Source organism: Carica papaya, chromosome 2, assembly GCF_054855325.1.
Source record: "Carica papaya isolate Zhongbai chromosome 2, ASM5485532v1, whole genome shotgun sequence".
Lineage (NCBI taxonomy): Eukaryota > Viridiplantae > Streptophyta > Magnoliopsida > Brassicales > Caricaceae > Carica > Carica papaya.
The window spans coordinates 22078911-22102808 of record NC_142310.1 but is presented as its reverse complement, the minus strand read 5'-3'; the positions used below and the strand labels follow the sequence as shown (position 1 = coordinate 22102808).

The 23898-nt window shown below is 34.2% G+C and overlaps 1 protein-coding gene across 4 annotated transcripts in view; it reads left to right on the top strand.

Moving 5' to 3' along the window:
- Positions 1–19883, top strand: part of LOC110817359 (RNA helicase family protein) — a 108442-nt gene extending 88559 nt beyond the window's left edge. For 3 of the 4 annotated variants that reach the window (XM_088213654.1, XM_088213655.1, XM_088213652.1), the window contains 4 exons: positions 299–511; positions 17523–17615; positions 19314–19436; positions 19523–19883. In XM_088213654.1, coding sequence (XP_088069780.1) covers positions 299–511; positions 17523–17615; positions 19314–19436; positions 19523–19600 — 507 coding nt within the window. In that variant the 3' untranslated portion in view covers positions 19601–19883. Of the gene's footprint in view, positions 1–298; positions 512–17522; positions 17616–19313; positions 19437–19522 lie in introns of those variants that run through there. The other variant, XR_015817143.1, reaches the window with a different exon arrangement.
- Positions 19884–23898: the final 4015 nt, after the last annotated feature.

Here is a 23898-nt window from a genome sequence, read left to right as displayed (position 1 = left end):
TTTACATGCAAAAAAATCGTATGCCCTTTTGTGTTTATTCAATCAATCAAAACAAGGCTTGAAATATCTCCTCTATGCTTCTTGTGCAAAATATAAGGCCAACTTCTTGTCAGCACACTTGGACTTCTCTCCCTTTCCCAATTGTCCGTATTTGTTAGGAGTATCTAGGGTGAAGCATCTACAATTTTATAGTTTTTCTTCTGGGATAATGGGTAAAAATATGAAACTGGTTCTAGCATCAAACTGAATGTAATTGTCTCCCCATATTTCAGATTTAATTCCTAAGGCATTCATGCAGGCTATATTATGTTCTGGTTTGTATCCTAATATTGCTGCAACTGAACAAGGCATCACATCAGCAGCAATCCGTAGCTTTAGACAGTCAGATAGTGCTGCAGTGAAGGGTTATTCAGTCTGGTATGATGGAAGAAGAGAAGTTCACATACATGCATCTTCAGTCAACTGTAACTTGAAAGCATTTCAGCACCCTTTCCTCGTCTTTCTTGAGAAGGTTTGGCTGTACTTGAAATATAGGATTAGTTTAATCTCTTGAACGCTGTAATTTCTTAGTTTTACTGAACTGCAAATTATGATTTTTCATAATGTTAATAAAATGATAGAGCTGCCGATGTAGGACAAGTAGAGTTTTGAACTAACTTGTCTATTGATAGTCCGGAAAGTGGAGGAATAGAGGGGAAGAAAAAGAAGAATAAATATACATTAGAAGAAATTAAGTTTCAATATGAAGAAATAACAGGAGAGAGAAAAGAATATGATAGTTAGACACAAAAATAATTGGAGAAAATAATAACTAGAGAAAAAAACCACAAAAAGAGATAATACTGAACAAAATCCTAACAAAATAAATTCTTATTCGTCCTTTTTTTGTATAAACTATCTAAGTGACTTTTCTACAAGCACTAATTATAACTAATAAGGAGAATTTGAAATAATAAATTATTTCAATTATACTAAATGATGTAGGACAAGTAGGTTTTTGAATCTAACTTGTCTAGAGATAATTTAGGAAATAGAGGAATAGAGGTGAGAAGACAGAAGAATAAGGTAGAACTGAAGAAGTCAGGGGTCAATGTGAAGAAATATGGAGAGAAATAGACAAAACAAGATAGCTTAGACAGAAAAGTATCTAATATTTTGATGAAATTCTCTCTAATTATTCATCAAGAATATTGTACTGACATTGTAATACATTATATTTCTACTCGGGAAGAGTAATCACTAATTACAACTTAATTCAACGTTTAATTTGGTAATACTAAAAGTCGAAATAAAACTGTAATATACTGTAAATGATTGTTGTGAGGAAATATGAGAAGAAAAGAAAGATCTCTATTTCTGAATTGATCATACATGCTATTATATAATAGGTTACAAGAGAAAAAAATAGGAAACTAACTCATTTCTAAATATGACACTAACTCATCAAGAAACCTACTCATTCCTAAATAAAACACTAACTCATTAGGAAACTTAACTTCCGAATCCTTCAATTTATAGGATTTTCAATTAATTCCCAATCTCTTGCCAGCATATCTATATCTTGACACTCCCCCTTAAGCTGAGGAATAGATATCTTCCATTCCCAGCTTGAATGCAAGATAATGGAAATTCGAACTGTTCAATCCCTTTGTTAGAACATCAGCTACATGATGTTTTGATGGAACATAAGACATACACACTAACCCTTCCTTCAATTTTTCTTTGATGAAATATTTATCAATTTCGATATATTTTGTCATATCGTGTTGTATAGGATTATGAGAAATATTGATAGCTGACTTCTTGTCACAATAGAGCTTCATAGATCCTTCCCATTTAATTATCAAATCATCTAGAATAATCTTCAAATAGAGTAGCTCACATAATTCCTGAGTAATAGCCCTGAACTCTAATTCTGCGGATGATCTTGCCACCACATTCTGTTTCTTGCTCCTCCACATTACTAGATTACCTTCAAAAAAAGCACAATACCCTGTAGTTGATCTTTTATCCATTAGGGAACCTGCATAGTCAACATCGGTGTAAGCTTCTAGAGCAAGAGTGTCATTCTTCTTGAACAAAATTCCTTTTCCTGGATTGCCTTTCAAGTAATGCAGTACTCTGTAAGCAGCTTGTAGATGAGGTTCTTTTGGATCATGCATGAATTGACTACTCACGTTTACTGAGTATGCTATGTCAGGCTGAATGTGGGCGAGGTATATGAGTTTTTCGACCAATTTTTGGACATTCTTTTATCAACAGTTGGTTTTTCTTTAGCTTCTCCCAACTTATGGTTTGGATCCATTAGTGTAGAGATTGGTTTATACTCAATCTTCCCTGTTTCTATCAATAGATCAATCACGTACTCTTGCTAAGATATAAAAATTCCTTGTGTGGAATATACCATCTCAATACCAAGGAAATACTTCAGTTTTCCCAATTCCTTTATTTCAAATTCTTTTGCTAGTCTCTATTTCAGCTCTTGCTTCTCTCTCTCATCATTTCCAGTCACTATGATGTCGTCCACATGGACTAGAAGTGCAATTACTTCTCCTACAGCTAAATGTTTAATGAAGAGAGTGTGGTCACCTTGGCTTTGTTTATATCCCGACTCCTTCATGACTTTTGCAAATCTCTCAAACCATGTTATAGGATATTGTTTTAACCCATAAAGGGCCTTTTTCAGCTTGCATACCTTGTGACCTATGTCTCCCTCAAATCCCGGTGGAATATTCATATATATCTTTTCATCTAAATCACCATGGAGAAATGCATTCTTAGCATCATATTATAGGAGTTGCCACCTAAAGTGGGCAGCCAATGACAATTGAGTCCTCACTGTATTCATTTTTGCAACTGGAGTAGAAGTCTCTTGATAATCTATTCCATGAGTCCGAGTATACCCTTTGGCCACCAATCTTGCTTTATATCTCTCAAGGGATCCATCAGCTTTGTATTTTAGTGTGAAAATCCATTTACAATCAATAATGTTTTTCTCTTTTGGTTTATCAACAATCTCTCATGTTTTATTCTTTTCTAATGCACTCATCTCTTCTCTCATAACATCTCTCCATTCTCCATTCTCTTCTCTCATAACATCGCGTTTAAACTTACAATGAACTTTTTGTTTGATGGTGATAGGTGGTTAAGAGAGACATAGTGAGATAATGGGTAAAGCGGGTGTTTGGTGCATTATCTGGTACCTTTTCTCACAACAATTGGAATGTCTAGGTCATCTTTTGGATTATCAAGTGTTTCAACAGATCGTGTATGTAAAAGTGGGTCAGATCTTACCGTGATCTCATTTCCAGAGTCTGGGTTGGATTCTTTGACTTGTATCAATTCTGGAACGGCCTTTCTCTTTGAATACACCTGAGTGAACCTTGGTAACTTTGGACTTGCACTAGTAGGGATAAGAGGTGACACGGGTTCAGCTGCAGAATTGGATGACTCATATGTGATTAGGTCAGAGGTCTCAGATTCAACAGCATGGACTGGAACCTGAGGAAGGTCAAGGGTTTTAATTGGTTCAAAGGACCCACAAGTACTATCTTCCATCATTGAAATCTCCCCCTGAAGAGAACTTGGAGAAAAAAGGTTTATTTTCTGTGAATGTGACATCTGTAGAGATGTAAAATTTTCTGGATGAAGGGTTGTAACACTTATATCCCTTTTGAGTGGATGAGTAATCAAGGAAAACATATTTTATGGCTTGGGGATCTAGCTTACCTCTTTGTTGGTTGTGGACATGAACAAAGGCAATGCACCCAAATATTCTGGGTGTTAGGCCATTTAAGGTTCTGAAGTGAAGGTAAAAACTATTAAGGATCTCTATGGGGCTTTTGTTGTCTAACACGCGTGAGGGAAATCTATTTATCAGGTGTGTGGCAATAAGAACAATCTCTCCCCAATAGGACTTAGAAACATTCCCTTGAAGGAGTAAAGTTCGGATAGTGTTAAGTAAGTGCCAATTTTTCCTTTCAACTACCTCATTTTGCTTAAGTGTGTTAATACATGATGATTCATGGATAATGCCCTGTGATTGAAAATAGGGTAACAAAATCTGGTTGAAATAGTTTCTAGCATTGTCTGTCCTAAAACTTTTTATTTTAAACCCAAGTTGGTTTTGAACCGTCGAGTGGAAGTTGGGTAACAATGCTAACATCATATTTTTGTTTAAGAAGAAATAGCCAAGTAAACTTAGTGCAATCATCAATTAATAATACAAACCAACGAGCCCCAAAAACATTTGGTATTATAGAAGGACCTCATATGTCACTATGAATTAAATGAAAATGATGAAAAGTTTTTTTATTGTTTATAGGAAAAGATACACGAGCATGTTTTGCTAATTCACATGTATCACAATGAAATTCAGACATATCTAATCTATAGAACAAATGAGGAAACATGACTTTTAAAACTCTAAAAGATGGATGACCTAAACGTAGATGATACAGCCAAATGATATCTTTATTTGTGGAACTGAAGAAAATCAAAGACAAATTGCTTATACCATTTTTTGATGACTCAAGGCTGTAAATACCACTTCTTTCCAATCCTCCTCCCCAAGTGCTGATACTGAAAAACACAATAAAAAGGGAAAAAAGTGACATAACATTTAAGATCATAGATTAGTTTTTGAATGGAGATCAGGTTGGTTGATAGTTTCGGTACATGGAGAACATTTTTTGAGGGTAAGGGTAGGTGTGATATGTATATCTCTGAACCTTGCAACAGTAGCTAAAGAGCCACTGGTCACTAAAATTTTCCTGTTACTCAGGCATGGAGTATAGGTGTGAAAGAGTTGAGGTATGGAGGTCATATGATTTGTGGCACCTGAATCAATTCAAGAATTAGCATATAATGTTTTCGAGGCTTTTATGCAAAAAGAGAACGAAGGTTTACCTGTAAGAGCCAGAGAACAAGTTCTAGAAGGCTTCCCAAGAGACCCCAGCAAGTTTCTCAGCTTCTCAATTTCTTCATTGTTGAATCCCCCCTATTGCTGAATTTTCCTCAGTTTTGGGTTGCTATACCGTAAGTGTCTGAGGCCTTTGTTCCCCCCACGATTCCCCCATTCTCAGCTTGGTGGCTTACCATTCAGTTTCCAACACTTCTCCTTTGTGTGCCTCGATTTCTTGCAATAGATGCGCCAAAGATTATCCTTGTTCTCCTTTCACTGGTTTTCTCTACCAGAGTGTTGAGTTAGATTACCCTTTTCTTTTTTTTTTTGATGATCTGTTTTTGTTATTATGGCTAACTCGTTTACAGTTTGTTGTGTTTGAAGTATAACATTCCTTCAGCTTTCTTCTCCTCGAATCAATGATATTGTCTCTTCTAGAGGAGGGATGTCCTCCTTGTCAAGGATTTGGATCCTAATCTGTTCGAATTCATAATTCAATCCAGCTAAAAATCATAAACCCGGTCTTTTTCAAAGAAATTTTTTAAGATGACAGCATCCTCAGGGTGTTTCATCTTAAAACTCGGTAATGATCAAGTTCTTGCCACAAGTTTTGCGGCAGGTTTGCATATTCTGTGAGTGATTTGTCTCCTCGCTTAGTGCCTGTAGTTCTTACCTTGATCTCGTACACTTGAGCAACATCATGGGCCTTCGAATATGTGCAACAAATGAAATCCCAGATTTCCTTTGTTGTAGCCAACATCATACACGTATCACTGATCATGGGATCCATAAAATCCCATAGCCAAGACATTATCATGGAATCCTCTTCATCCCATGCTTGAAATGGTGGGTCATCCTTTGTTTATCTCGTTCCAAGAAGGTGATTAAGTCTTCCTTTGCCCTTGAGGTATGTGCAGATAAATTGAGACCATTTCAGATAGTTCTTCCCATTGAGCCTATAGCAGGCCCGAATATTCTGCAATTCTCCAATTTTCTGAAAGAATTGGACTCTTCGAGTGGATTTGAATTGTTGGAGGCAGTGGTGTCGGTGGTTTGGGAGGTTGACATGATGAAGGAAGGAAATCAGCAGCAAGTAAGACTGCCCAAACGGGAATTAAAGAAGGAGAAATAAAAAATAAGTTCAGCAATGAAAGCTGAAAGGAAGATCATTCAGCAATTAAGGCTGAAGAAAATAGAAGAATTCCCAGAAACTAACTCATTTCTAAATAGAACACTAATTAATCAGGAAACTTATTTATTCCTAAATATGACACTAACTCGTTAAGAAACCTAAGCTCCTAATCCCTCAATTTACAGGATTTTCAATTAATTCTCCTAATCTCTTGCCAGCATATTTACATCTTGACAATTATAATCGAAAAAAATCACAGAATTCTATTGTATTATATATGAATTACAAATTGCATCATAACCCTCTATGTTGTATAAGCTGTACATAGAGGAGTACAGGAAACATATTCAAGGAAAGGTATCTAAGGTAACTCGTGTGTGTGTATTTGGTTTTATTTAGCCAAAATAGTGCATGATTAATGGGAAAATTACTATCAATGAGCTTTTAATTGCGGATGCATATGTATTCTTATCATACTGAAACGACTATCATCATTAGTATTAAACCAATAGCAATTCGTACAAGCTAAATATTCTAATTGAAAATTGGCCAAAGAAAGAACTTTGATTTAATTAGGTTATTTTTATATCTATCATCTTTGGTTGTATTCAAAATTTAACTATGATTTTTAATGATATTTTGAAATTTTTCTTTCTAACATATCATTTCTATTCTTTTAATTGAAACAAATTAGAATTCAAAATTCTCTATGACATTTAGAGGATAAAATATTTTCAAGGACAAGAAAATTATAATGACTTTTTTCTCTATTTCCAGTCATTCTTTTTTCATGGTATCTTTGCTTTATTTGACACTTATTCTTATCAACCAATGAAATACCTATACTTTGATATGTAATAAATTGTTCAACCTGATAAATAAAAAAGAGTACTTCTTAACTTATAGATTTTCCCAATCAAGAAATCCATGATTTTCGGAATACTATTTTACAATTATCAGAAACAATCAACTTGTAATTATGAATGGCAACAAGCATATTTTTCAACATTCTCTCTCAAGCTGACTAATAGATCTGTAAACACATCTGTCAGTTGTCTCGCTGTAGATTCATAAGGTATACAAATTAGACTAATATTAATTTTTCCTTTATAAAATGTATGTCTGCTTCAATATGCTTTGTGCTGTTTTTTACGAGATTATGTGCAATATTTATTGCTGATTTATTATCATAATAAAATCTAATAAGTTACTACTCAGTTTTGATGTTCATAAGGAGAGCTTTCAACCATAGTAATTCATCTATCTCTTAGGTCGTGGCCCTAAACTCAGCTTATGCACTAGAAGTTGTTATTAGATTTTGTTTTTTGTTCCTCTATGTGAAAAGATTACTTTCAAGAAAGGTGATAAGCTGTGGCTGTAAGAGTAGGTTTCCTCCAATAATGTTTAAGTACATTATTGTGAAACAAAAAAGTCCAAGTTATGGCAAGCAAGAGGACATTTTTCTTTTCTGTCACTCCATTTTGTTATGGAATGTAGACATAGGATGACTCATGACTAATCTATTCCTGGTGCAAATATGATGAAAGATTTTGATTGAAACAATCTAATATTGTCAGTTTGAAACTTTTAAATGTGAACACCAAACTGGTTTTGGTCATATTATGGAAGTCAGGAAGCACATGACAGACATCATATTTGGATTTAAGTAAGAAAATTCAAGTGATCCTTGTATAATAATCAGTGAAAGAAATAAACCATGTAGTATGAGATATCATGAATATTGAATGAATCGAAATGTCACTATGAGTTAAGGAAAAAGGAATATAATTTTTTTATTATTGATAGTGTAAAGAGTTAGGAAAAATGTTGAATATTTCTTATATTTTATTTAAATAGAAGTAGGGATATATTTATATACAGATGGATTCATATATAGTAATCAACATAAATTATCTTATTAATTTTCTTTCTAATTATGCTAATGTTTTTAGAAAGGTAATTATACTATTATGTACAAAAAATATTCTAAAATATTCTAACGTTCCTCCTCAAGTTGGAGCATAAATATTAATCATGTTCAGTTTATTTTCAAAATATTTAATCTGTGTTCTATTCAGAGGTTTTGTGAATATATCATCAAATTGTTTTCCTGTTTTTACATAACCAATAAATATAAAGTTTTCCCAAATCTTTTCTTCGGATGAAATGATAATCAATCTCGATATATTTAGTTCTTTCATTATACATTGGATTTAAAGCAATATAAAGGACAACTTGATTATCGCACTAGAGTTTTGTAGAAAATGTGGGTTTCAAACCCACTTTATTTAAAAGATGATGTATCTATAAAATTTCGCATGTGGACTGGGTCATATTTCTATATTCGGACTCTGCACTTGAGCGAGATAGAACTATTTGTTTCTTATTTTTTTATGATACAAGATTCCCACCAATAAAAACACAATAGCCCATAGTAGACTTTTTATCAATTTTAGATCCAGCCCAATTAGCATGTGTAAAACATTCAATGTAAGTATGTTCATGATTTTTAAACACTATGTCAAGTCCTGCGACACCTTTTAAGTAGCACAAAAATCTGTTTCAAAACCTCTTAGTGTTTGATTGTATGATCAAACATAAATTGACTCGCAACACTGACAAGATATGTAATATCTGGACGAGTCATAGTGAGAAAGTTCAATTTCCCAACTTGTCACGTGTATTTTTCTGGTTCATCAAAAGGATCACCATCATCTTTTATAAGATGTACATTTAGTACTTGTTGAATATGATATTTAATAATTATTTACTAAAATAAACATTTTACTATAATAGAAATTTTATGTAATAAAAATTATATCAAAATAGGTAATTTCCTTATTAGTAGTTTAAGAGTTATATAAATACATTAAATGTAATATCCTAAAGGGTAAGAAATAAAAATTATATTTTTTCTGCAAATTTTATATGATATCAGAGTCAATTAAAACTATTTTATCTTTCTAATTTAAGAGTTTTTTACAAAACCCTAAAATAATAAAACATACTGGATTGGTATCCATTTAACAAGATCTACTCTCATCACCACCCCATACAGATATGTTGAAGAAGAAAAACATATCTGGTGGTTCTTCCCTGACTGCCACTTGAAGGAGAAACGGCGGTGGATCTATGCACAAGTGGTGACCAGCCGATAAGGAAGAACACGCGATCGGCCTGTCCTAATAGATCCACTTGATGAATGGCCCTGCGTGTCGATCGGCGACAGTGTTTTTTAAAGAACAACTGCGGTTGTCCCGATTTGCTCGAAAAGAGGACTAGAGAAGAGAAACCGGAAGCAGATCCTCAATGCTTGGCCTCGTCTGTGCGTGAAATTAGAAGAGTCAGAGAGAGAAAGCGAGGGTGAAAGCGTGCTGGAGAAGAAGAAGAAGTTGCAGCATTCGGCTTTGCACGAAGGCAGTTTCTGACGGTTTTTCGGTGCGTTTTCACCATATCCGTGCCGGAGAGTCGCGCGGTTCCATGGTATTTCTAGTATTTTCTGACGGCGGCAAGTGGTGGCTAACAGTGGCGCGTGACTGTGCGTGGTGGTCTGGTGATTGTGTGTCCGGCGATGAGTGGCTACACATGAGAACTCGTGTGGTACTCTAGTGGAGTTTGAGTCGTTTTAGAGTCGAGTTCAAGCAGTTTTTGAGCCGGACTGAGTCGTTTTAAGTTGGTCCAATCCGTTTTGAGCCGAACTCGAACTGTTTTAATGCTGAGCTCAAGCCATTTTAGAGTCATCCTGAGTCATTTTGAGCCGGGTCAAGCTGTCTTGTGGCAGACCGAGCCATTTTAAGTCAAACCGGGCCGAGTTGTTATCTGAAAGATCTTATTTCAGTTTGCAACTTAGTCTGTAAGTTGGACATGTGTGATATCTCCGCACTAACTTGAGGGGGGTGTGAAATATTATATTTTATTATTATTTAGTAGAATAAGTATTTTATTATAATAAAAATTACATGTAATAGGAATTTTATCAAAGTAGGTAATTTTTTTATTAATAATTTAGAAGTTCTATAAATACATTAAATGTTATTCCCTAAAGAATGAAAAATAAAAATTATATTTTTTCTCCAAATTCTACAGTACCATTAATGTATTGCATGGCTTAATCCCCAGCTTTCCTGTTTCTACAAGTAGATCAAGTACGTACTTTCTTTGAGATAACAAAATTTCTTCGTTACTTGTTACTTCAACCCTCTAAAAGTATTTTAAATGTCCCAAGTTTTTGGTATAAAGCTTGATATGCAAGAATTACTTGAGAGAAGATATTCCTACATAATCATCTCTTATAATCACAATATCATCAATATAAACGATAAGAAGTATAATACAAACTGTTAACTGTCTATAGAAGACCGAATGATCACACTTGCTCTTCTTCAATCCAAACTTGTAAACTACTTCACTAAACTTATCAAACCACACATGGGAACTCTACTTCAAAGCATGCAAAGATTTATTTAAATGACAGACTTTCTCGTACTCCTCCTAAGTAACAACCCAAATAGTTGTTTCATATACACTTTTTTTCAGAAATTATCATAAAGAAATGCATTTTTAATATCCAACTGGTGTAAGGGTTAGTCTTGGGAAGCTGCAATAGAGACGAATAAACGGACAGAGGTACGTTTGGCCAGTGGAGAGAATGTATCGTAATAATCCATTCAGTACTAGTCAAGTTTTAAATCTCGTCACAGAGCCATTTGGATTCACTTTGACTGCAATACACATTTGCACCTACAGTGATGCGGAACCCCAAGACCCTTGTTTGAACCTTAAAACTTTTCAATCAGTTTAGAACAGAATTTAGATCACAAGTAAAAATGAATCAAATTTGTTCAATTATACAAATGGTAGAAGTTAAATAGAACCCAAAAAAAATAAATGATATCCCTTGAACTCAATCCAAACAAGCACCAAGAACAATTGAAATAGAAAATCAAAATTGAAATACAAGTGATAACAATTATATTTCAAATCAACGTTTTGTGTATAAAGTAGAAAGAAAGACAAAATGCTTTCAACTCAATTCTGAAATATTTGATTACAACTCTTGATGTCCATAAAGAAGAGTTCCTTTGGTATTTATAACCAAATAAATCAATGATAAGTTACAACACAATAACTACAATTATAACTCCCACAATAACTAGACTAATTATGTGATAATTACAATTGTAACTCCAATAATAATTAGGCTAATTATAGGCATGTAATTATTATGTGACTTCTTGTAACTCCAATTTTCTTAACCAATACCACTAATTGTTTGTGACATCTTATAGTTATGGACTCATTCTTGTAATAATACTAAAACAAGACTTAAGTTCAAATGAATTACACTTGACTATATGGGCTTAATTAACTCAAATTAAAATAAAACAATGCAAAATACTTAAAACAACTCAACTAATCCAGCCCATACATAAGGTTTATTCACCCATTATCAATAAGACTCAAATAAGGCCAAATTATCCCAAATTATTTAAACCCAATTAAAGTTACGAATTTGGGCTGTTCAAAAAGCTCATATTTGAACTTTCCACAATTGGCTAGCCCATCATCTACATATTTTTGAGTGAAAACTTGGAGCAACTCTTTAAGTTTCTTTGCCTTTGATCTTATTACTGATCCGCTGAAACTTTTCATGTTTGGAACTCTATTTGTGTTTACATCATTTGAAATTTGCTCCAAGTCATCTTTTGATGCTTTTTGAGTATTTTGAATGTTTTTAGCCTTATTTGCATCATTTCCCCCTCCCCTCAAAATGATTCGTCCTCGAATCAATTCTTTGCTTATATTGGATCACATATGGAAAGGACTCCATGAATTCTACCCATTTTGCATGTCGTTTATTAAGGTTGTCTTGCTCTTTCAAATGCCTCAAAGATTCATGATCGGTGTGAATCACAAATTCTTTTGGTAACAAATAATGCTGTCATGTCTCTAATGCTCTTATCAAAGCATAAAACCTTTTGTCATTGGTGGAATAATTCAATTGTGCACCATTGAGCTTCTCACTGAAGTAAGCAATGGGTTTTTTATCCTGCATAAAAAAAGCACCTATCCCAAGTCCAGAGGCATCACATTCAATTTTAAAAGTTGAATTAAAATTAGGCAATCTTAATAAAAGCGCATTACATAACTTTTCTTTCAATAAGGAAAACACATGTTCTTGTTCTTTTTCCCAAACAAACCTCTTATCTTTTTTCATGATTTCAGTTAAAAAGCAGCAATGGTGCTAAAATCTTTTACAAATCTCCTATGGAAACTTACCAAACCATGAAAACTACGTACCTCACTTACATTTTTAGGTGTCGGCCACTCTTGAATAGCCTTTACCTTTTCACTATTTATCTTGATTCCTTTTGCACTCACAACATATTCTAAGAAAATGATGCGATCAATGCAAAATATACATTTCTTAATGTTAGCATATAGTTAAAATTTGCGCAATGTGTCAAACACTTGCCTCAAATTCATGACATGCTCATCAATAGATTTGTTATATATAAAAATGTTATCGAAGTAGACAACACAAACTTTCCAATAAATTCACGTAAAACATGATTCATTAAACGCATGAAAGTACTTGGCGCATTAGTTAAGCCAAATGGCATAATCAACCACTCATATAACTCTTGTTTTGTTTTAAAAACAGTTTTCCATTCATCTCCTAGTTTCATTCTTATTTGGTAATAACTACTTGTAATATCAATTTTAGAAAATACACAAGCACAATGCAACTCATCTAACACATCATCAAATCGAGGTATTGGATGTCGATATTTTACCGTTATTTTGTTGACGGCTCTACAATCAACACACATACGGCAACTACCATTTTTTTTTTGTACTAATAAGACGGGCACTGAGCATGGACTTAAACTTTCTCGAATGTGCTCATTTTGTAAGAGCTCCTCCACTTGCCTTTGAAGCTCTTTGATCTTCTCGAGATTGTTCCTATAGGCTGGTCTATTTGGTATGGCAGCCTCAGGAATGAAGTCAATTTGATGCTCAATCCCTCTCAAAGGTAGTAAAACTTGAGGTAGATCATCGGGAAAGACATCATTAAATTTCTACAAAACTTCAATTACAACACTTGGCAAAGAAGGGTCAAGTTCGTTAATTGATAAACAAGCTTCTTTGTACATGAGTACAATTATTGGCTTGTTAGAAAATAAATCTTTTCTCACATCTTTTATTTTAGCATGAAAGCTCATTTTCTTTCCCTCATTCTTTTCTATGGTCAAATGCACCTCTCTTTCTTTTTCCTTTTGATCTTCATTTTTCCACTCTAATTTTCTCTCACTCTCTTTTCTTTTCTCTTTTTTTTTTTCTTTTCTTTTTCTCTCGACCTCTCTTTGTGCGAATTCATCATGGAATTTTTCAAGTTGCATTTGGTCTTCAAAAACTTGTTTAGGGGGTTAAAAGAAGAAGAGCATACTTTTTGCCCTCTTTTTCTACCATGTACCTATTTAGATACCCATCCTACATCACTCTCCTATTCCGTTGTCATGGTCTACCCAACAAAATATGACTAGCTTGTATAGAAAATACATCACATGTCACCTCATTACTATACTTCCCAATAGTAAAAGGCACTCTCACTTGCTTATTAACTCTCATCTCTCCACTATTGTTAAGCCATTACAGTTTATAAAGTTTAAGATGTTTTGTAGTTTCCAAACCCAGTTTATCAACAAACAAGGTACTAGTCACATTTACACAACTACTCCCATCAATAATTATGATACACAATTTTCCATTCACTAAACATTTAGAATGAAAAATGTTCTCTCTTTGCAACTTAACCCCTCTCATCATCAGTCCTTAATTGTGTATTCAAACCTCGTCTAGAAACCAACAATTTACTTTCCATAGGCGTTTCCCCATCACTACAATCCTCCAAAGGAGGCATTTCATCCTCCACATCACTCTCATCATCTGTTTCAACACCATCACCATGCATCATCATTACCTTTTTATTTTGGCATTAAGATGCAATACGACCAAAACTCAAGCATCTAAAACACTTTATATCTCTATTCCTAGGAGTTTGGGAGTTATAAATACCTTTGTTTTTATTATCATTAGCATTTTTTAGATTAGTTTTGTCATCTCTTTTGAATTGAACAGTCTTGTTATCTCCCCTCCAATTCGGCCTCCAATTGGAATTTTGGGTCGAATAAGTGTTGGCTTGCCTTGTGTTCCCCTTTCGCTTTAATTGTCCTTTAATCTTTATAGCCATGTGCACCATATCATCAATCTTCACATAATGTTGAAGCTCTACAATGTTGGTTATTTTTTTGTTGATGCCGTTTAAGAACCTTGCCATAGTAGCTACCCTATCCTCTTCAATATTAGCCCTTATCATGGCTATCTTTATCTCTTTATAGTAGTCTTCTACACTCTTGTTCCCTTGTATAAGACCTTGCAATTTTTGATGTAAGTTCCTATAGTAGTAAGTAGGAACAAAGTGCCTTCTCATGATAGCAGTTCCTATAGTAGTAAGTTGGAACAAAGCGCCTTCTCATGATAGCCTTTATTTCGGCCCAAGTGGAAATAAGTCTCTCTCCATTTCTCCTTTTACTTGTGATGAGTTGATCCCACCACACAATGGCATACTCTCCAAACTCCACAGCCACAAGCTTTATCTTTTTCTCCTCCGAATAATTGTGGCACTCAAAAATAAGCTCCATCTTGCACTCCCATTCAAGATAAGCATTCAGATCATTCTTGCCTAGAAACGATGGGATTTTCATTTTGATGCTTCCAATGTTTTTATCAAGATCATTTCGACCCCTACCATAATTTCGACCTTCATTGACCAAAGTAGCTTGGTCATCAAATTCTTCCTCCACTTCCTCATCAAAAGGTGGTGTTGGAAGTCTTCTTGCCCTTGGATTGGTTTGGGAAGCTTCCCCTCTCATACAATTTAACTCACTTTGTTGTTTCTCTAATTTCTCATTCATGTTGCCAATAGCTATTTGAATCCTCTCAAATTGTTGTTGCATTGCTTTGAGGATGAATTATTGATCTTTTGATGTTCTTTCACTCCCTTGTGGCTCCATCTTCAAATTTAAAATTTTAATGACAAACAAAGTAGACACAAATCACTCCCTCACGTGTTTACTTTCGTAGTATGGGCACTCGTGTTTCACTCAATTTTAGCTTTTACCCTCTTTGAGCTCACACTCTCTTGCTTTTTACCACTCAAGCAACCTTTTATAACTTTATACAAAAGAGTCAATTCAAACAACAATTAATTATCATTATGTACTCAATTATAATTAGAGATAATAAAAAATTTATAAAGAAATAAGATACACGAATTCAACTCTATAAGTAAAGTAGAACATTCTAAACAATGAAGAGCACACACTTGATATAGAAATAAGTGTATGATGATTTTTATGTTAATTAGGCAACAACGAATCAATATTATTATCTCAAGATGTAATAAGAAGCAAATGGGCGGAAATGTTAAATGAAAACTAAATATGCAAGAAAAAAAAAATGGTGAATCTAAAATTTAATGCACGAAACTTGTAATTCTCTAATAGAACCATCAATTATCACCAAAAATACTCAAATTAAGTGAAACAAACAATTTTAGATGAAAACAAACTCAATTGAGGTGAGTTGTTTCTAATCAGTCCCAAAAATTATACAAACAATCTCAACCAAACAAACAGTCTTGAAACGAGTTTCCCTTTTAAATTTTAAATGTATTTGAATGTTATATGAGATAAATAAAAGGGTAATAATAGCAAGTGTTTCAATTACACAAGTTAGAATTGGTTGAAGTATGTTTTGCACAATTAAGCAAATTAGGCTAATCTGATTTTTTTTTTTTTTTGGCTTGATGCAAATTTGTCTCTTTTTTTTTTAGCAAGAATTAATGAAAATAAAGACAACAAAATAAGGATAGACTAATTTACTTAGTGAACCTGGCTCTGATACTAAATGATACGGAACCCCAAGACCCTTACTTAAACTTTAGTACTCTTCAATCGATTTAGAACAGAATTTAGATCACAAGTAAAAAACAATCAAATTTGTTCGATCACCCATATGGTAGAAGTTAAATAGAACCCAAGAAAGATAAATGATATTCCTTGAACCCAATCCAAACAATCACCAAGAACAATTAAAATAGGAAATTAAAATTAAAATACAAGCGATAACAATTGTATTCCAAATCAACATTTTATGCATAAAGTGAAAAGAAAGCCAAAACACTCTCAACTCAATTCTGAAATATTTGATTACAACTCTTAATATCCACAAAGAAGAGTTCCTTTGGTATTTATAACCAAAGAAATCAATGGTAAATTACAACACAATAACTACAATTATAATTTCCACAATAATTAGGTTAATTATGTGATAATTACAATTGTAACTCCAACAATAATTAGACTAATTATAGGCATGTAATTGTTATATAGCTCCTTGTAATTCCAATCTTTTTAACCAACACCACTAATTGTTTGTGGCAGCATATAGTTATGGACTCATTCTTGTAATAACACTAAAATAAGACTTAAGCCCAAATGAGTTACACCTGACTATATGGACTTAATTAACTCAAACTAAAATAAAACAATACAAAATACTTAAAACAACTCAATTAATCCAGCCCATACACAAGGTTTATTCACCTATTACTAATAAGACTCAAACAAGCTCAAATTATCCCAAATCATTTAAACTTAATTAAAGTTACGAATTTGAATTGTTCAAAAAGCTCATATTTGAACTTTCCACAATTGATCAGTCCATCATCCACATGTTTTTGAGTGAAAACTTGGAGCAACTCTTTAAACTTCTTTGTTTTTGATCTTGTTACTGGTCCGTTGCAACTTTTCAGGTTTGGAACTCTATTTGTATTTACATCATTTGAAATTTGCTTCAAGTCAGCTTTTGATGCTCTGAGTATTTTGAGTGTTTTTAGTCTTGTTTGCATCATACAGTCTTTTTTTCCTTTGGATAAATCCACCAATTCCCTAGTATAATTATCATCAAGAGCATTTGGACAGATTGGTCATTCTGAACCTCCTCTATTGCTTTTGGACAGATTGGCCTTTTTGACATCTGGTTAAGGTTCATGGTCTCTTTTAGGGTGTCCTGTTGTTTTGCAAAGAGTTTGGGCCACTGTCTTGTATTGAAGTATGAGTGTTTTTTGTTTTTTCACTTTTTTTTTAGAGGATTTCATATGCTCCATTTGTGTACTGTTTTTCTCTCTCCTTAATAGTACTTCCTCATATAACCTAAAAAGAAAAGACATCAACTTAATGAGCTTGGTTGCCAAGACTTGTTCTGAAGCTATGCTTCCAAGAAATAAGAGCCTGAGCATCCGATTCCTCTTGCATTTTTGCTAGAATAAGTATACACAGCATTAAGCATACATTGCCATGATGGTTGTTTATAGATTATTTTATTAACTTGACAATGCAAGCTGGTTATTATTATTTTCAGGTTGAAACTCATAAAGTATTTTTAAGAGACACAACCATTATCTCTCCCTTCTGCCTTTTGCTTTTCGGTGGCTCAATCAGCATTCAGCATCAGGTAATTTGCTATTCCTCATTCAGACTATTAAGGTATGTGCTTATTGTATTTTCTTCCTGCAAGATGCTAATTTACTAGTCATATAATGAAATTGCCAACTAGTCTCAGTGGTAGACTTGGTTGGTCTTTGATTCTCCAAGTTTTCAAGCTTAAATGCCACTTCACTGTATGAGAAAAAAGAATAAAGAAATTCCCATTTAAGAGGGCAGACCAAATTCTCATTTTTATTTTGCATGAACCTGGAAAGAATGGAATACAATATTGAACTTACGATATGGTTATCATTTTGATTATAGATAGATATGGATGTTCTACTAATTTTTTGTGCCTGCTGAATTGAGTAAGATGTGTTTTAATTATAAATATATTGAACTGTTCTCTCATGTTTCAGTGGCAACTGAATTATGCTTCAGTTTGCATGGTTTACCAGCTAAAAACAACTATGATGACAATCGAACATGAAAACTCGTTGTATACAACCATTACTTCTGTGCTTTCTTGTTGGTCTTTAGTATCAGGACCCAGTTTTAGGATCTAGTTGTTGTGAGCCTGCCTATAGAAAAACCTAGGAGAACAATAAAAGAAGACTTTGATTTTCTGCTTTTACAACTTATTTTGAATATAAAAGGCCATTAGGGAGAAACCTCTAATCTCTAGAGTCTGAGGAATTTAAAACATTCAAAAGAAATTCCACTTATCCTTCTCCGTTCAGTTCAGTCTATAAATACCATTTGACGAAAATAAAGAACTATGAATCATCCTCTACACAATAGGCACCTAACCATTAATACGAAAGAGCTAACTCAAAAAAACAATAAGTAAGAAACTTTACTACATCACTCAGTGGTTATATCCTCTCCATTTACACTTGGGTGAGTGATTGGTTTGGGTTCAATTCCAGTTTACTTAGTGACTTCGCAAATAAATAAAAAATATATATAAAAGAGTAAGAAACTGTACTGCCAAAGTTATAGGATAAAATAGGGTAATTTCTGCATTTTGGGAATCAGGTTAAATTTAGGAATTTTTAAGTATTATACCAAATACTGGGATGGAAATAGCTGGACATGGACTAGGAGTCACGCTTCAAATCCTTTAAACATACGAACTGATTGCATTACACAACCAAGATATTGAAAGAACTCTCATGATAATTTAATAACTGATGGTTTGGTCCCAAAAAGTACTGTAACGGAAGTATTTATATTGTCTAGATAGAAAATCCTCTCTTACCATAACCGTAGACTAACAGGAAACTTATAACTTCGAAGAATTGAAACGATAAAAAAAAATCATACAATTACCAATTACCAAAGCTTATTCATGCTATTACATGAATTGCTGCTAAAGAATCTTCTTAGTCTTTTGAGATCTGGTTTTAGGTTTCTTTACAGGTAAGTTTAATAGAAAATTAGAAGAGCACTTCTTGGATTATTTCTTTAGGACCTGGTTTGATAAGGAGCCGCTGGAGAACTCTAGAGTTTCAAGGAGCTCAAACATAATTGTTCTAACTCCAAGATGTAAAATTTTCTTAAAAAAAATGTGCTGCTAAACTGCATAGCTTAAGATGCAGAAAAACATAAGAACTATATTATGTTGGTAAACTACCCAACTAAACTCAATTAATGCCAAAGTCAACTGACTCATCACCAACTACTCTTGCTGAATTCTCCTTGTCATTAACATTTTTTTTGGCAGATTGGAATGGTGACTATTGATGGATGGTTAAAGCTAACAGCACCTGCACAAACTGCTGTCTTGTTTAAGGAACTACGGTTAACTCTTCAGTCTATTTTGAATGAGCTCATTAGAAAGCCAAAGGTACATTTTACTTCCTTATATCCAAAAATCATGTTATTCGCATTAGTCCTTTTCTGCCTAAATGCATGCTTTTTCTTCATTTTCAGAACATAGCTATTGTTGATAATGAGGTTGTGAGGTCCATGGTCCATCTTTTGTTGGAAGAAGGGAAACCCCCTAAATAATGGAAGATGGCTCGTATATGGTGAATCATTTTTTGGTCAGGTGGCTGGGAAAAAAACGTTCTCAAGAGAATACCTGCATTTCATGATACTGGTTTTTTTCCTCTCGGGGAAGAATTACGCCTTTATTTCACCTTGACTTGTTGAAGGGTGCAGCTAATATTTATCTCATCCAAGTTACGATTTTATCACTTATTTTCAACAATATGCCCAAAGATAGGCCAGAATTTTTGGATTGTGTTTAGTTGTAGAAAATGTTTAATCATTTAAATTACTAATTTCTTAATGAATCATTTTCATTCAAAATTGAAAATGAAGATTCATCAATTGAAGAGTTGAAGATAAATTTAAAAAGCAATTAAAATAACGGAATATTAAACTAAAAGTGATAAAATAAGTTGAAAATCTCTAAATCTCAAAAAAAAAAAAAAAGAAATCTATAAACTTAAATATATTTAAAATATAAAAGGTAAATAAATATTATTAAAAAATATTTAATTAAATTTTAAAAGACAATATTTTGAATTAATAATTTGTTTTACTAGATTTTTATCTTTTGTTACACACGAATTATAATTTTATAAATGATATATTATGATATATATAATAATAAATTGAAATTAATTTTTATTTTTATATTAAAATTATGTCAAATTTATATTTATTTTTATATTTTAAAAGTTTAATTAAATAATTGTTGTATATGTTAATTTGAGTGGATATTATTTTGACACATGTATAATTATTATGATCATATTAATTTTGTTTTTATATTTTAAAATATAAGTAGATAGTATTTAAATTTTTATTTTTATATAATATATATTTATAATTAATATTGACATATCATTTTTATTTTTTATTTTATTTTTAAAATTTTTAAATTATATATGTTATTAGTATAATTTTAAATGAAAATGTAGAAAAGAAAGCTATTTAAACCTAAAAATTGATAATATTAAATAAAATCTCATTTCAAATTCAGGCACACTTTATAACCATGGATATATCATTGGCCGTGTATGTGTTTGTAGGGGGAATTAAACTTTCTTAATAACCTACATCCTGGGGTTAAAGGAGGTGGAATTTTTACTATGGCAAAAATAACTAGGATGAGATGTTTAGAGGTGCAATCTGAGTCATGGGTCTTTTGCTTGCTTAGAAGTCGAAATTCAAATACTTATTTTGTATCTTTAGTATCTCAGACTCTTTAATTTTAAAAAATCTTTATTGTTTTTGTAACGACCCAAAAAATTTAAAAGGAAATACATATAATAATTTGAGTGCAGAAGCGAAATAAAAATTAAAGTTAACATCCCTTACACGATAACTCAAAAGTACTAACAAACATCACGGAACAATTCTTTGAAAGAAATATGAAAAATAGAAAAAATAAAGGAAACTATAAAGTATCTAGTATCTACTCATAGCCTTCTTGTGGATCGGACTTGGGAACCGGGTCCTCCTGATATGAAATGGTTAAATAAAGGATGAATTACACTAACCCAGTAAAGACATCATAATATATAGCCGTCACAGAAGCAAAGATTGGTAAAAAACCAAAAATAACCAATAGAGCTCAATTTTTAAACTAATACATTCATTAAAATTAAAACCATTTTCCCTTTTTCTTACCCTTAAAAAACCTGCGAAAACAACTTATAAAAACAATAACATCATACAGATCATAACTTCATGCACAATCAGTCATAAAACATATCATAAATTCATATTTATTGACAATAACTAATCATCACCGTTTCTCGTTTCACCAGCCTACTAGTATCCATGGGGATCCATAGGGGTGTCCCTACTACACGTGAACTATTTAACTTAACAATTTGAATTCCAAGGTCGTCCCCATACCCCGTCCGGTATGAGTGCCAAGACATTAAACCTCAATATCTCGTCCGGTATGAGGGTGAAGCGGGTCGTTCCTATACCCCGTCCAGTATAGGTGCCAAATGAGCAAGTCTGCATACCCCGTCCGGTATGAAAAAACGTTCACGGTAGGGTTCTCTATGAATCCGGTCCGTACACCATCTCCTAGAATATCTAGTGAGGCTGTGACCTTATCTATTTATTATATCACATCCCTTTTCTGTTTATCCTTAATTTCCGTTACCAAATTAAACACAATCACATAAATAATGAACATGCACTCGGTAATACAATCATATCTTAAATTCCAAAATCACACAGTGGTCAAGTAATACAGTAATACATGCATTTTAAAACTCTAAAACTAAATACCATCATGCCTTTAAACTGTAAAATAAATCAACAGGAATCAACAAAGAACAATGTTCAATTTCGGGCCCCATTAGCAATCAGTAATTAATTATGCATATTTTTCTAACTTGTACAAAAGACTGTATTATTATTTATTCAAACTTCACATCTATGATAGGGAATAGGGTGAGGGGTCCTTACTTGATTCGACGGCGAAAACTAGATACTTACTACGTCTACGGGCGGTCCCTAGGTTTCCTGAATTTTCCTTCGGGAACTGAAACGCACTTACAGTACCTACAAGTATCCCAAATAACCCAAAAATCAGACCCAGGGCCTACTCGACCAATTTTGAAATTCTGGCACGGCAGCTTCGCCGTGCTCCGGCGACGGCACCGCTGCGATCTGCCTTGGGTTTGCTGTTTTCGGCCATTTTCAACCGAATTCAGCTGAACTTGCACCGGTTCCTACGAGAAAACACACTTAGGGCCCTCGGTGGGCCGAAAAAATACAGAAAACTAAAACTCACCGGCGGTGGGGCTCTCCGGTGCGGCGGCTCCTCCGACTCACGTTGCGGTTGGGTGTTTTACTTCGGTCAACCTATAGAGAAGGAAACGGTGGTAACAACGGTGAAAAAATCACATCGAATGGGAATCGAAAAGGGCCTCATCAGAGACATTTTCTGAAACACCCCGCGGCGCCACCGCCGAGCTTCGGCAGTGTTTTCCGGCCAATTGGCTGGTTCTTTCACTCCGATTTGGTCATGGGTAGGTTTAAAATTGAATTTGGTGCAAGAGAGAAAATTTTTACCTCGTTTGGCAGTCAGAAATTGCTCTGGTACGGCGGCGAGTGGCGGCGGTCGGCTCCCCGGCAGCTGGGTTGTCTTCTCCAGCGAGGGACTCTGGTGGCTAGAGTTAGGGTTTGGGTGCGGATATGGTTATTTATACCCATCCACTTTTGATCTGAGTCGTCCGTCGCTTTTAATCTGAACCGTCCGATTGCGATTAAATAGGGAGTAAATCTGGACCGTTCATCGCGATTCAATCTTAGCTGTCCATGCGCGATTTAATATAGGTCATCCGTGCGATGCAATCTGGGCTATCCGTGCGCGTTTTTGATGTGGGTCGTTTGTGCGTGCGGGAACGGATCTCAGCTGTTCGATCGCGCGCACACGAATCGCCCACGTGGCCTCCCGCGTCAGCGCCTCTACCACTTGGCGCGCTTTTAATCTGGACCATCCAATCGCGATTAAATAGGGAGTGAATCTGGATCGTTCATCGCGATTCAATCTGGGCCGTCCGTGCATGATTTAATCTGGGTCGTCCGTGCATGATGCAATCTGAGCTGTCTGTGCGCGTTTTTGATCTGGGTCGTCCGTGCGCGCGGGAACGGATCTCAGCAATTCGATCGCGCGCACACAGATCGCCCACGTCGCTTCCCCCGTGTGGCCTCCCGTATCAGTGCCTCTGCCACCTGGCGCGTCCTGGTCGGTCGGGGCTGCTGACCGGGCAGCTGACGTGGCGTAACTTTTTTAAATTGTGTTTTGACCTCCCAGTTTTCGATTTTCCTTTCAAAAATATCCCCATAACCCAAATTTTCACCATTTTTCCCCAAAATTATTTTCAATTAAATCCCTAACCAATTTTTACCATTTTTATTATTATTTTTTTTATTAAATTAAATTAAAATCATATAAATAATAATTATATTTATGTAAAAAATAATAATAATTAATAAAATAAAAAAAAAATGAAAGGTTGGGTGTTACAACTCCCCTCCCCCCTTAAAAGAAATTTGGTCCCTCAAATTTGCCTCTTACTCTTGATCGAACAGCTAGGAGTACTAGGCTCTAAAATATGATTCTAGCTCCTATGTGGCCTCCCTTGGTGTGTGGTTCTTTCATATGACCTTCACAAAGGATATCTCCCGGTTGCGGAGTAATCTGCTCTTTTGATCCACAATACCGACTGGTACTTCCTCATATGATAAATCCTCCCGGAGTGGAAGAGGTTCGTAGGGCAAAGCATGATAGGGGTCCGGGTTGTACTTGCGTAGCATGAACACATAAA